General features: G+C 51.0%; 1 protein-coding gene across 1 annotated transcript in view; it reads right to left on the bottom strand.

Annotated features, from left to right (window-relative positions):
- The window catches only part of ADCY3 (adenylate cyclase 3), an 851194-nt gene that overhangs the window by 121784 nt on the left and 712977 nt on the right, over positions 1-16433 (bottom strand). Inside the window, exons 14-16 of the mRNA XM_069605674.1 lie at positions 15571-15652; positions 13641-13799; positions 10749-10895 (exon numbers count right to left, since the gene is read on the bottom strand). Of these exons, the coding sequence (XP_069461775.1) occupies positions 10749-10895; positions 13641-13799; positions 15571-15652 (388 nt within the window). The remainder of the gene's footprint in view (positions 1-10748; positions 10896-13640; positions 13800-15570; positions 15653-16433) is intronic.

The following is a 16433-nucleotide window of genomic DNA, read 5'->3' as shown; positions in this document are numbered from 1 at the left end:
CATTTTTCGAGGTCTGACGGGATTTAGCGGGAGCTTTCAACGTGTCTTTTGACAGTCATTTTTCTGCCTTTCGACAGTCGGTCGTCAGCGTGCGTGGCCTTGGTTGTTTTGGACACAGCGTCCGAACCGGGCTTTAATCCTGATTTTGGGGGCCTGTCGTGAGGCAAGTGCAAGCACGATTGCCCAGAGGGCAGGGGACCGTCGGACCTTCCCCTAGATGCTGTGTGAGGGCTTCCGGACATGAAAGTCGACTGGTGGCCGAGGGTTGTGTGTTTAGTGTGGGTGTGTTTGTCTGTGCCAGTGCCACTGGGTGTCATCCCCGTAACTGAGCCGTCGGCCTGTCTGATGGGGTCGGGGTTTGCACGCGGGTATCCGACGGATCACGTTCGTCATCATCATCACTAAAGACACTGATGCTGACGTTGCTGGAGGCACCCTCGGCCTGCATGGCGTGGTGGGCCCAGCGTTCTATTTTTCGGTCCTTTAAAGTCTTGGGCTCAAAGAGCTTGCAAGATTTACAGTGGCCCTCGTTATGGTCCCTTGGCAGACAAAGGTTGCAAACCCGTTACAAGTATTTCCAGGGAAATGTTTTATTGTAAGGAGGACAGAATTTAAAAGGTGTATTCTCCATTTTGTACAGGGAAGGCAGCTTGACGAATAAAGTAGGAAGAAGAGGAGAAATGCATTCTCCTAGGGAACTAAGATATGACCCCCCCCCCCACTCTCCCTGCTGTGAGGGCAGAGGCCTGAAGTGGCCTTCCAAGGCCGTTTGGAAAAGTTCATCAAGGTGGGTTCCGTAGTTGACGAAGGTGGTCCTTGAAGCTGTCGCCGAAGATATTATAAGGTAACAGCAAAGAAAGGACAGTAAGAGTAACTAGCTTGAATTATTGTTAATAAAATAGCGATAGCCAGAAAGGAACTCCCCTTTCAGTGTCCAACAATGATAGCGAAAAAAAACAAACTGAGGGACCTCGACGCGTGAAGCACCATGGGTACAGTGGACATCACACTAGGGATAGTATTACTGGCACACCCTGTCGAAGTCCCTTTTTGAGTTTCGAAAACAACAACTGTAATACTATGCAGCTTCCACTAGATGTTGGCCTATGCTTAGCATGTGATCTAAGCATATTCAACAAGCCTCAGAAATATATATACCTTTAGCCCATTGAGTAACAAGATTTATCTATAATTGACAAAAATTGCCATATTTTACAAGGGAGTTGTGAATTTGCATCGGTCCATAGTACGTGCCTTGTGCAAAGACTGTACACCATATGGCAATATGAGAACCTATTAAGGGTTATCATCTGTCATTGCCCACCACCCTTGTGGTGGATGTACTGTTTGCAAATCTGTCTGAATGTGTTCACAATCAAAAAACTTGGAAACTGAGCAAACACGCCAATTGTAAATCAAGTAATGTCATTTATGTTGTGAAGCATCAATGCTGCAGCACTCTGTCAGTAAGACTCAGACCAGTTCACATCAGCATTACTGAACATCGGTCACGCATTCACACAGAGACGGTCTCGGCTCTTTTGGTAAATCACTATTTGGAGGCTGGACACTGCGAGAATGACCTCAAGTGGTTCATCATCGAGAAAGTCTCTGTTGGAGATGGTTCTCTTGCCCGAGTGTTATCCAATCGTGAATCTTTTGAAATGTATAATTTGCAGACACACGTGGTGGGGCTAAACGAGGCCATGAAGTGGAGTACTGTGCTTGGGTGTTAGCCATCTCTAAGGTGGGCACATTCATTTGTGGCCTTTGTAGTCTCTTGTGTATTTTCTCCCACTGATTTTATCATAATGTGAGGGTACATTTGTATCCCACCCCAGTGGACCGGGGTTGACTTTCTGAATTTTCGGGTTGAGGCTGTGTTTGGAGTTTCTTTACAGGGGAATTATTATAGCTGCCCCATACACATTTGTGTTTGGGTGTGGGTTACTTTTTCAGAAAACTCTAACATTACTTTTTCCATCACAGCCGTTTTTGAACGATTCATATCTTGATTGTTTGATTTTTACAGGCCGATTCATGGAATAATTAGCGCGGCACAAGTGGGCAAAAACGTGCGAATCGCAGTGGAATAGCGAAAATCGCAGTGCAATTGCGAAAATCGCACGAAAAGCAGCGCACGTCGATTCATGGAAGGCCGTGCGCGAGAAAACCAGCGGATGTGCGATAAAAAAGTGTGCGGCGCACGTTGGCGCACAGGCCATCTAACAGCGTGCGCCAGGTCACAGCGAAAATCGCACAGGCCACAGCGAAATTCGCACATAGCGCGGCGCACGCAACAAAAGTAGGCGGAACACGGGCGTAACACTCGGAATGGGGAACAACTTGCCAAAACGTGGGCGTCACGGGGGAAGTACAGGGCACAAGTGCGCGGAACGCCCACACGCTCGCCTACAACACGTATTCATGGAATAGAATAGGGCAAAAAAGCGCACGCTCAAACCAGCGCACAGGCACAAACACGACCGCCACAAGAAAGCAGGCGGTAGCGTCTCTGCGGCTGTAAGAAATGTGCGCCAAAAGGTGCGCCAACAAATAGCACCTATATACTGCCATGATGAATGTCCCATACTGTGGCCCTCCAGGAAAAATGACGTGCAAAGGGGTACCCACAAACACGGACACCCGCTGACAAAAAATACGTGTGCGTGTATACCGGGGTGCGCGGGAAGTCTAACACGCGATTTCAGCAGGGTACGTGCATCACAGGGGTTCGCGTGAAGTTATTCACGCGATCGGGCCTGGGGGAGCGGGCTACGTGTATTTCAGGGGTTCGCGTGAAGTTTCACACGCGATCGGGTCTGGGGGAGCGGGCTACGTGTATTACAGGGGTTCGCGTGAAGTTCCTCACGCGATCGGGCCTGGGGGAGCGTGCTACGTGTATTTCAGGGGTTCGCGTGAAGTTTCACACGCGATCGGGCCTGGTGGAGCGGGCTACGTGTATTACAGGGGTTCGCGTGAAGTTCCTCACGCGATCGGGCCTGGGGTAGCGGGCTACGTGTATTACAGGGGTTCGCGTGAAGTTCCTCACGCGATCGGGCCTGGGGGAGCGGGCTACGTGTATTCCAGGGGTGCGCGTGAAGTTCCACACGCGAATAGCCTGGGCGCGTGTATTTCAGGGGTGCGCGGGAAGTTCCACACACGAATAGCCTGGGGGCGCGTGTATTCCAGGGGTGCGCGTGAAGTTCCACACGCGAATAGCCTGGGCGCGTGTATTTCAGGGGTGCGCGGGAAGTTCCACACGCGAATAGCCTGGGCGCGTGTATTTCAGGGGTGCGCAGGAAGTTCCACACGCGAATAGCCTGGGCGCGTGTATTTCAGGGGTGCGCGTGAAGTTCCACACGCGAATAGCCTGGGGGCGCGTGTATTTCAGGGGTGCGCGGGAAGTTCCACACGCGAATAGCCTGGGCGCGTGTATTTCAGGGGTGCGCGGGAAGTTCCACACGCGAATAGCCTGGGCGCGTGTATTTCAGGGGTGCGCGGGAAGTTCCACACGCGAATAGCCTGGGCGCGTGTATTTCAGGGGTGCGCGGGAAGTTCCACACGCGAATAGCCTGGGGGCGCGTGTATTTCAGGGGTGCGCGGGAAGTTCCACACGCGAATAGCCTGGGCGCGTGTATTTCAGGGGTGCGCGGGAAGTTCCACACGCGAATAGCCTGGGCGCGTGTATTTCAGGGGTGCGCGGGAAGTTCCACACGCGAATAGCCTGGGGGCGCGTGTATTTCAGGGGTGCGCGGGAAGTTCCACACGCGAATAGCCTGGGCGCGTGTATTTCAGGGGTGCGCGGGAAGTTCCACACTCGAATAGCCTGGGCGCGTGTATTTCAGGGGTGCGCGGGAAGTTCCACATGTGATTTGACAGTGTGGGTCCTCCCAGGTGTACCTTGTACACCCTCCACGGCCCCTGCAGGCAGCCCACACCACAGGGGACTACCCTGCATCCCTGGTCATATCCCGCAGGCAGCCCACCCACCATGGGCATGCCCCCCAGCAAAGGCACATGTCTCCTTGAACTAATGAACACCAACTCATGTCCCCTTGCACCCCCACCCCCCAGCACTGTGGGGCACCTGCCAGCAGGCCCCCACCCATGTCCAACTCATGTCCCCCACCACCCCCACCCCCCAGCACTGTGGGGCACCTGCCAGCAGGCCCCCACCCATGTCCAACTCATATCTCCCACCACCCCCACCCCCCAGCCACCAGGGTCACCCTCCACCAGGCCCCCACTCATGTCTCCCACCACCCCCACCCCCCAGCCACCAGGGGCACCCTCCACCAGGCCCCCACTCATGTCTCCCATCACCCCCACACCCCAGCAGTGCAGGGTCACCCTCCACCAGGCCCCCACTCATGTCTCCCACCACCCCCACCCCCCAGCCACCAGGGGCACCCTCCACCAGGCCCCCACTCATGTCTCCCACCACCCTCACACCCCAGCAGTGCAGGGTCACCCTCCACCAGGCCCCCACTCATGTCTCCCACCACCCCCACCCCCCAGCCACCAGGGGCACCCTCCACCAGGCCCCCACTCATGTCTCCCACCACCCCCACACCCCAGCAGTGCAGGGTCACCCTCCACCAGGCCCCCACTCATGTCTCCCACCACCCCCACCCCCCAGCCACCAGGGGCACCCTCCACCAGGCCCCCACTCATGTCACCCACCACCCCCACACCCCAGCCACCAGGGGCACCCTCCACCAGGCCCCCACTCATGTCACCCACCACCCCCACCCCCCAGCCACCAGGGGCAGCCTCCACCAGGCCCCCACTCATGTCACCCACCACTCCCACCCCCCAGCCACCAGGGGCACCCTCCACCAGGCCCCCACTCATGTCTCCCACCACCCCCAAACCCCAGCAGTGCAGGGTCACCCTCCACCAGGCCCCCACTCATGTCTCCCACCACCCCCACCCCCCAGCCACCAGGAGCACCCTCCACCAGGCCCCCACTCATGTCTCCCACCACCCCCAAACCCCAGCAGTGCAGGGGCAGCCTCCACCAGGCCCCCACTCATGTCTCCCACCACCCCCACCCCCCAGCAGTGCAGGGTCACCCTCCACTAGGCCCCCACTCATGTCTCCCACCACCCCCACCCCCAGCCACCAGGGTCACCCTCCACCAGGCCCCCACTCATGTCTCCCACCACCCCCACACCCCAGCCACCAGGGTCACCCTCCACCAGGCCCCCACTCATGTCTCCCACCACCCCCACACCCCAGCAGTGCAGGGTCACCCTCCACCAGGCCCCCACTCATGTCTCCCACCACCCCCACCCCCCAGCCACCAGGGGCACCCTCCACCAGGCCCCCACTCATGTCACCCACCACCCCCACCCCCCAGCCACCAGGGGCACCCTCCACCAGGCCCCCACTCATGTCTCCCACCACCCCCAAACCCCAGCAGTGCAGGGTCACCCTCCACCAGGCCCCCACTCATGTCTCCCACCACCCCCACCCCCCAGCCACCAGGGGCACCCTCCACCAGGCCCCCACTCATGTCTCCCACCACCCCCACACCCCGGCAGTGCAGGGTCACCCTCCACCAGGCCCCCACTCATGTCTCCCACCACCCCCACCCCCCAGCCACCAGGGTCACCCTCCACCAGGCCCCCAGTCATGTCTCCCACCACCCCCACACCCCAGCCACCAGGGGCACCCTCCACCAGGCCCCCACTCATGTCACCCACCACCCCCACACCCCAGCAGTGCAGGGTCACCCTCCACCAGGCCCCCACCCATGTCTCCCAGCACCCCCACCCCCCCAGTCACCAGGGGCAGCCTCCACCAGGCCCCCACCCATGTCTCCCACCACCCCCACCCCCCCAGCACTGTGGGGCACCTGCCAGCAGGCCCCCACCCATGTCCAATCCATGCCCCCCTGCACCTGGGTCCCAACATTCCCCAATCATGTCCGTAATGCCCATCCTCCCCTGCCAAAAGGCCCAACCAACTATCACACCCACCCACATATCAAAGGCAATTACATGTTACACCCCCAATTTAAATAATGCAATTGAACACATGTCTGTCACACACAATGGCTGCAAGTGAATGACAAAACACCCAACATGACATGCCTGAAAGCAATGAGATGATACGACACATTGAAGAATCAAAAAAAATATGTATTGAACAGCACCCTTACGGAATCCTCGCCTCCCAGCCATGGCACTGATGTTAATGTGCGTATGGGAGTGGATGTAGACTATTGTCCTGGGCAATTGGGGGTCAAAGGGGTTGGGTACCAGATGGTAATTGTACCCTAGTGCTCTAGCAAGGCTGAATGTAACCCCTGGGGAAAGATGACGGGTCACGCAACGCACAGGAGGCCCAAAAAAGGGAGATGACGTGCACGCAACCCCTCCTAGACCACGTGTGCAGAAAGAAAAACCTGCACTACGCTGTGGCACCCAGAAACACAAGAATGAACGTATGCGTGTCACACGCAGCCTAGAATGACCTCTGAAGGGGTAGGCTACACACGGGGCAAGCACAGATGTTAGATACGTGCGTGACTCACCGTCTGCCTGGTAAACGAGCGTGTAAAAGGAGCACGTTTGGTTGGCAACACCCCCGCCAAAAGAAGATTTGTCCGCTGTCTGAGGAGACAGGACAACAGTAGAAGGGAACACTGTTTGAGGGAACAGGCCCAGGTAAACCAGTAAAAGAGAAAAAAGAGAAAAAGCTGTCAGAGGTAACAGGGAATACGAACTTGAAACGCCGTGAAGTAAATCGCGTGTGAAACGACAAGAAGTACAGAATTCACCCACTCGCTCTCCACGAAAAGCACGTACAAGGAAAACATGTTCTACACGTACCTTTTATACAGGCCCACACGTCCAGCGTCACTTACGCGGCGTGTACGCGCTAGGGCCATTTCCACCTATTACATGCTTTGTCACTTCTGCGTGTAGGGCCATTTCCACCAATTACACGCTTTGTCACTTCTGCGTGTAGGGCCATTTCCACCAATCACACGCTTTGTCACTTCTGCATGTAGGGCCATTTCCACCAATCACACGCTTTGTCACTTCTGCGTGTAGGGCCATTTCCACCAATCACACGCGATTATACTCTGACGTGCAGTCTTTCCACGTGTGCTCTGTCATCACGTGCTGTGTGGGAAACACCTGTGCGGGTCACGTCACAGACGCGCTTACGCGCTGAGGGCCTTTCCTCAGTTTTCACGCTGACGTGCAGGATTTTCACGTGCAAAATCACTCCGTACCAAGCTGGCTACGCGTACGCACACGGAATACCACGCTCCTGCCCGGAAGGCTGAACTACTGCCCCCCAGAGCCCGAGCACGCTCCCACCTGCTGCTGCCTGACTGCCTGCTGCCCCTGCACTGCTGGGGGGTGGGGGTGATAGGGGACATGAGTGGGGGCCTGGTGGGGGCTGCCCCTGGTGACTGGGGGGGTGGGGGTGATAGGGGACATGAGTGGGGGCCTGGTGGGGGCTGCCCCTGGTGACTGGGGGGGTGGGGGTGATAGGGGACATGAGTGGGGGCCTGGTGGGGGCTGCCCCTGCACTGCTGGGGGGTGGGGGTGGTGGGAGACATGGGTGGGGGCCTGGTGGAGGCTGCCCCTGCACTGCTGGGGGGTGGGGGTGGTGGGTGACATGGGTTGGGGCCTGCTGGCAGGTGCCCCACAGTGCTGGGGGGTGGGGGTGGTGGGAGACATGAGTCGGGCATGAGTGGGGGCCTGGTGGAGGGTGCCCCTGGATGGTGGGGGGTGGGGGTGGTGGGTGACATGAGCAGGTGTGCAGGGTAGTCCCCTGTTTTGTGGGCTGCCTGCAGGGGCCGTGGAGGGTGTACAGGGAACACCTGTGAGGACCCACCCAGCCTAATCGCGTGTGTAACTTCCCACGCACCCCTGTAATACACGTACCAAGCCAAATCGCGTGTGAGAATTCCCGCGCATACCTGAAATACACGTACCCTGCTGAAGTCGCGTGTAAAACTTCCCGCGCACCCCTGAAATGCATGCACCCAGGCTATTCGCGTGTGGAACTTCCCGCGCACCCCTGAAATACACGCGCCCAGGCTATTCGCGAGTGGGACTTCCCGCGCACCCCTGAAATACACGTAGCACGCTGGGAGACATGAGTGGGGGCCTGGTGGAGGGTGCCCCTGCACTGCTGGGGGGTGGGAAGGGTGGTAGACATGGGTGGGGGCCTGGTGGAGGCTTCCCCTGGTGGCTGGGGGGTGGGGGTGCAGGGGGACATGGGTGGGCGCCTGGTGGAGGCTTCCCCTGGTGGCTGGGGGGTGGGGGTGATAGGGGACATGAGTGGGGGCCTGGTGGAGGGTGCCCCTGCACTGCTGGGGGGTGGGGGTGGTGGGAGACATGGGTGGGGGCCTGGTGGAGGGTGCCCCTGGTGGCTGGGGGGTGGGGGTGATAGGGGACATGAGTGGGGGCCTGGTGGAGGTTGCCCCTGCACTGCTGGGGGGTGGGGGTGATAGGGGACATGAGTGGGGGCCTGGTGGAGGCTGCCCCTGCACTGCTGGGGGGTGGGGTGGTGGGAGACATGAGTGGGGGCCTGGTGGAGGCTGCCCCTGGTGGCTGGGGGTTGGGGGTGATAGGGGACATGAGTGGGGGCCTGGTGGAGGCTGCCCCTGCACTGCTGGGGGGTGGGGGTGGTGGGAGACACTGGTGGGGGCCTGGTGGAGGCTGCCCCTGGTGGCTGGGGGTGGGGATGCAGGGGGACATGAGTGGGGGCCTGGTGGAGGCTGCCCCTGGTGGCTGGGGGATGGGGGTGCAGGGAGACATGAGTGGGGGCCTGGTGGAGGCTGCCCCTGGTGGCTGGGGGGTGGGGGTGCAGGGGGACATGGGTGGGGGCCTGGTGGAGGCTGCCCCTGGTGGCTGGGGGGCGGGGGTGGTGGTAGACATGGGTGGGGGCCTGGTGGAGGCTGCCCCTGGTGGCTGGGGGTGGTGGTAGACATGGGTGGGGGCCTGGTGGAGGGTGCCCCTGGTGGCTGGGGGGTGGGGGTGCAGGGGGACATGAGCAGGTGTGCAGGGTAGTCCCCTGTTTTGTGGGCTGCCTGCAGGAGCCGTGGAGGGTGTACAGGGAACACCTGTGAGGACCCACCCAGCCTAATCGCGTGTGTAACTTCCCACGCACCCCTGTAATACACGTACCCAGCCAAATCGCGTGTGATAATTCCCGCGCACCCCTGTAATACACGTACCTGGCCAAATCGCGTGTGATAATTCCAGCGCACCCCTGTAATACACGTACCCAGCCAAATCGCGTGTAAAACTTCCCGTGTACCCCTGTAATACACCTACCCAGCCAAATCGCGTGTGATAATTCCCGCGTACCCCTGTAATACACGTGCCCTGGCTAATCGCGTGTAAAACTTCACGCGTACCCCTCTAATACACGTACCCTGGCCAATCGCGTGTTAAACTTCCCGCGTACCCCTGTAATACACGTACCCTGGCTAATCGCGTGTAAAACTTCCCACGTACCCCTGATATGAACGTTACCCGCTTTGCGTTCCTTGTTTGGCAGCCCTGTAAACTGGTCCAGGGTTAGCGCAGCCCTTTGCGATGATTTAGCGATTTTGATGGCTTTTCCTTGCGCGAGGGCGTTCTTGGGGGCGTTACTGGCGCTGCTGCAGGGTCGCTGCGATACTCTGCGCCACGGCTGGTTTGGGCGCCTAAAATCCATGAATACGCTGTGCGCGGAAATCGGTTTTAGCGCACGTGCCTGGCGCAGACAATCGCACGCGGACACTCTGCGCCAGCCGCTTGCGACACTTTTCTGCGAAATTCTATGAATTACCCTGTTAGTCTTTTTGACCATTTTTCATTTTGATCATGTGAGGGTTTACACTGAGCACTCAGTCAACAAGGCTTGCTTGACATTGTCATCAATGTTGTTCAAAGATGGCTGCCAGCTTTTGTCTCACTTAGCATTTGTTTTCAAGTCCTTTGTCTATCTCGTGGGAATGGGTTCACAGGATATATGCTGTAGGTAAATTTACACAGCTGATATATGTGTATTAGCATACTTGATCGAAAAACATTTGACCTTTTTGCATTTGACTGAATTTATTTGATTTTTTTTTTTGGTCAAATTAAATTAAATAAATATATGGGGAGTGATAAGGGAATAGGTTAAGGTGGGGGAGCTGAGGCAGGATTACGGGGGGGGGGTCACCCCCTGCATTTGTGACCAAAGAAACGACCCAAACAAATTAGATCAAACTAGAAAAGGTCAACTATTTCCGACCGAGTAGACCTAAACCGATATTTGCACATGGAGACCCTCACAGTTTGGCATGAGAAGGATTCCAACATTACCACAGGCTTGGTGCCTAACGCAAGTGTGATATTTATGGCATTTGAACTATCTAGAGGCCGTTTGTGCCAGCATGCTTACTTACAATTGCCTAGTGCGCTCTGTTATGGGTTTGTTGTTTCTCTAGTGCACGAGGAAGACATGAAATAAGGTCGCGCTCGGTGATGCGTGTACTATACTAGTGTTTCTGAAATCCCTGTGTGTTCCTTGGAGGTCTGGGTGTGCAGTTAATCCTCTACATACACCTGTGAATATGGATTTTGACACAGTATATTTAGATGTAAATTTTTGTTCTTTGGTGATTGTAATATTTGGTGTGAAGGAAATGTGGGAATTAGGAAAATGAAAGAAACATATAAATTGGTTTTGCACAAAACATACTTAATGACACTGAAAGAAAAACACAATATATGACTTACTGCATCAAAATCTGAAATAATTTCATTCAGAAACCTCAGGCACTCAATGCCGCCGTTGTTGATACTCTCCTCTGTATAGAAATCGGAGAAGTTTGGGATTGAAGCAAACATCACCCCGATTTCATCGTATGACTGGCTGTACAGCTCCTGCAGGATTATGAATGCATTCAAATATTAACTTGACTTACAAGAAACGGGTCGAGACCCCTTAGTTCAATAGGACCTAACCACAATTACATATGAATTTGTTCCCATTGGGTTGTAGTTTCCACTCTTATCCTATTTATAGGTTTATTAAAAAAATAAACATCAAATGTAATGTTCCATTAGGGACAACAAAAGATATAAATGACCATGACGAAAGTTACAAGAAAACTATTCACAATGTACATGCATTATACTATCTTCCATTTTTTTTATAGGGATCCGTGTTTTACAAAAATACGAAACAGACCAACTTCATGCAAATGACATCCCAGAGTATGCACTGTTAATTTAACTCACACTAAATTTGAATTCAAAATAAAAGTAGAAACCTAGAAATAAATATAACAAAATACATTACTTTACAACATACAGAATGCATGTTAAATGCACAAATATTAAATTGGACATACTGCGCTGACTCTAGGTCACAATACGCCTACAGTTAGATAGCACTTTAAGCAGCTGATCTGAGCACTTTCCTTGAATCAAATGAATGCCACAACGCTGAAATAAATATAGATTAAATTGAGTATTTACGTTCTAGAATAACCCACAGGGAAATTAATGTGTAGTAAAAGGTAGTGTTTTGTTCTGGGGTGGAGAGTTGGTGGAACAGCCAAAAGACATTACGGAGCAGTTTGCACATGCAAAGTGACAGAGGTTGGGCTCTTCACTGATAGAGGCAGTCCAAATTTGCAGAAATATTTTAAAATCAGCAGAGATTTTTCAATTTCTGCAGGAAAAAATAAAATCTGTGGGAGAAACATGAAAATCTGTGCAAATGATTTAAATTCAAACAATGGATTCAAATGGGGTCCGCCTGCTTTATGCTGCTGCATTTTCAAGCATAATTACATCTATGCTGGGGGATTTCTATGCCGGCATTGTAGAGACCACCATGGAGGAGAGGGGGGGGGAACACAACTTGGGTTTCCGCCACCCCCTTTCCTCCCTTCCATACAAATGCTCCAGCATTTGCGCCGGCATGAAAAATGCTGGCACAAAAGCTGGAGAGACCTATAGGGTCCACCAGATTCATGCACCAGCATAAAGCAGTCGGACCGCATAGGGATTCATTATACAAGCTGCATGCCATGCTCTCATGTCAGGCAGCATGTATGCAATTACAACATGTACAATTAAAATTAAATCTTGCCCAACATGCTTGCATGTCGGTTAGGGTTTAATTTCAATTGGGAAGACTGTGCTTACCATGGTAAGCAGTGTTCCCAATTGAAATGAAACCCTGCTCGACATGCATGTTTAATTGTAAACCTGAGCGCTGCTTGCCATGTGTTTTTCGTTGATTTGTAAGGCGGAGTGGGACATGCATAGGATTTACTCATTCTGGCACTGGATCTGCTCCGTTTCACAAGTCTGCCCGCATCTCCGTCTGCATGCGATTTTGAATTGCTAAGGAAACCTCATGTGTTGGCACCCTCAGAAAGCAGGTGGATTGCCTAAGAATTCATATAAATGTTGGTTGCCATGTACAGACTGGCTCTTCTGTAGTGAAAAGGTCCTGGCAAATTTTCTCCCACATTGTAAAGAGGTAGGGAATCATACATTACACCCATCAATTAAATTGGATATTGGGATAATGATGGCACCGAATTCTGGAGGTTAGGGCCAGACCGTGAGAACAGGTTTTGCCTGAGCAATTTACACTATTACACTAGAGATGGCAGAAACCAATTCACTCACTCACAATTATAGACATTAGACATGGACTCTTTGTTTTGATATATCATTACGTTACATGAAAATAATTATGCCTATTAATCTGTCAATGAGACAATATAGTTAACTGGTCAGGTGCATGGTTTCTGAGCCTTTCAACTATTCATCAGTGGCCCAGAATCTGGACCAAGTTTGTAGTGATCCCAATTTTCTTACCAAGCTTGAAATTTGGTGGCTGCGGCCCAGTGTTTAGAGGCAGGTATCCAATTTCACACAAAAATATACATCTGAACTACCCTTCCAATTTGGATGTCTGCATTCACAGGGTCTGTGTGGGTAAGAATCCACTGCCATGTGGTGTTTATCTCCAGTGCTTCCTCAAGTACTACATTCATATTAAAAATGAGAACAGGCAGCAACTACATCTTAATGCAAACATTCATCAAAAAACAAACCACCCTTAATACTACACCTGAAACTTTGCAGAATTATAGACGAGTAATATTGCTCATATTTGGATGAAGAAAATCAATCATGAATCGAGCAGTGTGCACCTGCGTTGGTGCCCTCTAATGACTAGGGGCCTTGGTTACCGGTACCACCTCCCAGTCCCATGGCATTATCACAGGATTACGAGTGGTGGTATAGCAGTGTAAATCATGGGGATTTTTGGCAGATGTACCACGACTGGTAATACAGAGCAGTTAATCTGCCGATTTTTTTAGGTAAAGTGGACGATTCGACTCTAGCTTTCTGCTGGAGGTGCATCTTTGACTTTTACCACCAAACTCAGAATTCAGCGTTGTGATGAAAGTGGCAGTAGTTCTGTTACGGCCAGAACAATGGCAGTAAAAGAGTTCCAGACCGTTTTGTACTGCACCACCAAACTACTAATGAGGCCTTAGCTGTTTATGAAAGATGGTTCAAAAAGTGTTAGGTCAGTAACAATTACTGCACTTCCACAATCATCCTTATTTGCCATGCACCAATGAACGTTCCACCCACCTCATCTCTCTTCTTAGACCCAAGAAAGTGACGGGCCACGTGCTCAGGAAGCATGTTTGTGACCAATGCCTCATTCCAGCGCCTCATGTCGTACACTTTCTCCTTCTGATCGTGGACATCAATTTTCCACAGAAACAATGTCCTCGCCAACTTCTCCACCTGTGAACAGAAAGCAAACAGTGGTAGGCAGTCGGACACGCATGGCTTTCTGGCATTTGCACCCCATCTTTCTTCACTCTGGCATCCTTAATATGAATGCTTGAAAATACTCAAAGGTGTTAAGTTTAGCCCATTAGTGGTAGCGATTTAAGAAACAAAAGGGATTGGTTTGAATCCTTAGGGGATTTTATAAATGATGCTAAAAATGACCAATTATGGAAGTTTTATTCATTTAGGACCCACAATGGGATAATTTAAAATAATAAAAAAAGAGATTGATATGGGATCCCTCCATGGGTTTTATTGCATATGCCTAAAGACAAATTGAGAATCTTTATGTGAACTGTTTCAAGACTACTAAGAGTTTTAGAATATTTTAGAACACTCAAGAGGCTGGATTCCATATCCAACCATCTAGGGTATTCATTTAGCTTCATTGTCCTCAATCAGATTTATTTTGGATCCTGGCGGGAATATATTTAGGATCCCTAAGCATATTCAGTCTTGATCATTAGAGACATGAGAGTTTAGGGTCACCAAGGCATATAGTAATAGAATGGATTTAGAATTAGTGAAGGGTTGATATTGGAGCTTTCATGGGTGAAATTAGGAATACATGTAAGATCTTCAACAGAAGATAGTATCCACAATAGTATATCATCCCCTCAAAGCAACAGGTTTATAAATCTTGAGACCATCATGTTACATGATTTAAAATGATTGATTTAAGAACCTCAAGAAGACAGATTCTGGAAATGTAAGGCAAATGATATAAGACCCGTCCAATGAAAATTACACTGTGGACGACAGAACAAAATGTCAAATGTTTGGTTCCCAAAGCATACGTCTAATTTTGAAATCTAAACCTGCGAGGGACTAAAATTAACCCAATGTTCTTCACTATTTTAAATTCTATGGCAAACAAGCAGAGTGAGGCAAAGAAAATGAAGTACATTTAAATTGTTTACCCTTATTAGAATATTTCACCTTGTCTATGTAGACTTTTATGGGTAACACTGTCCTGCACATATGATAGCTACAAAAGCCTGTCCGGTGGCTAGGACTGGTCTTGAACAGATTAAGCATTATATTGTAAGCAGTCGCAAAAGACTTGACTGCTTGAAAATCTATGTTCGATAACAAAGCCAAGGAAGATAAAACAACTCTGCCATTAATGTGGCGTTATAGATTCACAGAGACTACACAGGTCCCTTTTAGGTTCTATAATTTTATCTGGTGAAATGCTAGTGGATCTATATGCAGCTAAAACCAAAATGCTTTGCCCTAAAAATGGGTTTGCTGAGTGATCGTCTAAATGTTACTCACTAATAACGGGTCCAGCTCTTATTCCTGTTTTTCAAGACAAAGAAACCACGTGCTTTGATTATTAGTGCACTTTACAAGCTTCCCTTTTGTTATCGTTGTGCCAAGGCTTATTTCAGGTTCCCAATATCACCCATCTGTCTAGGCTATGCTAACACCCTTACTTCACAAGACGAAGAAAGGTATTTAACATGGCCTAAGAACATTGTTGATTTTGGATTGCAAGGGTCGATGTATTTCCAGGGTCACATGCACTCTTCTTGGCCTGACCAACTTCAATATGACCAAATACAAAACATCTATACAGCCAGGAACGTCTATAAAATGACACAGACTCAATTCCTACATCCTGTTAATAATGTTCCCCCATGGCCTAAACAGCTTGCAACGCATTCTCAAACATATTGAATGACTGGCAATATCATATTTTGTGATGAATGTCACTCACGTGTCGAGCAAAGTAGTAGAAGCTGAGCATCATGATGAATATCATCACCGTCATGGAGTATTTGGACGGAACCAAAGTGGTCCTGGGAACGGACAAAGAAGAAAGGCAACCTTTCAATCAAAGATACTGGCTATGGCAACAATAAGCAATAGATGAGGTCAAGCCCGTGGCTCTCTGCAGGTGTTTTGGACTACGACTCAAGTGACCCCTCACAGTTGACAATGCTGGCTAAGGCTGATGGGAGTTATGATATGGTATGATATGATATGGCATTTGTAACGCGCCTATACACAAGTGTTTCAAGTTGCAGTCCAAAACATTCTGAGAGCCAAAGGTTTCAGACTCCTGCAATAGGTACTGCATCTACAGGGAATTCTCACCCCCAGATCCACATGACAGAGATGATGGTGAGTGTTATGCATGCCTACAATTAGCTACTTGAAGGATGAATAAGGAGAGGTCATAGTGGCAAAAACATGTTTAACAAAAGGAATCTGAAAAGAGATTAACATTTTATATTATGCATGTTTTGGTCATTCTCAATACTTGACTTAGATTTTTACTACAACCTGACTAAATAATGATGTCAATAACATCTCAATTTTCTTGTTGACAATCACTGTTTCCATTAAAATGATTGATTACCTTATACATCGCCAGTATCGTAATCACAAAGGCCGCCTGCTGCTGTTAGGATTTACCAGCTCAGCTGGATTTTTCTGGTCTGTCTACATGTAAGGATTTTACGTAGACACAGTGCGGCAGTCTACAACTTCCCTTTGTATTACATTAGCTCCATTCATTATCAATAGGCATACACTAAGTACATGCATACACAAATATACAGGTTTGGTGCTCAACAC

Source organism: Ambystoma mexicanum, chromosome 4p (assembly GCF_040938575.1).
Source record: "Ambystoma mexicanum isolate Mex_15411 chromosome 4p, UKY_AmexF1_1, whole genome shotgun sequence".
In the NCBI taxonomy this organism is placed as follows: domain Eukaryota; kingdom Metazoa; phylum Chordata; class Amphibia; order Caudata; family Ambystomatidae; genus Ambystoma; species Ambystoma mexicanum.
The sequence above is the reverse complement of the archived record's forward strand: the minus strand, read 5'-3'. Positions and strand labels throughout refer to the sequence as shown.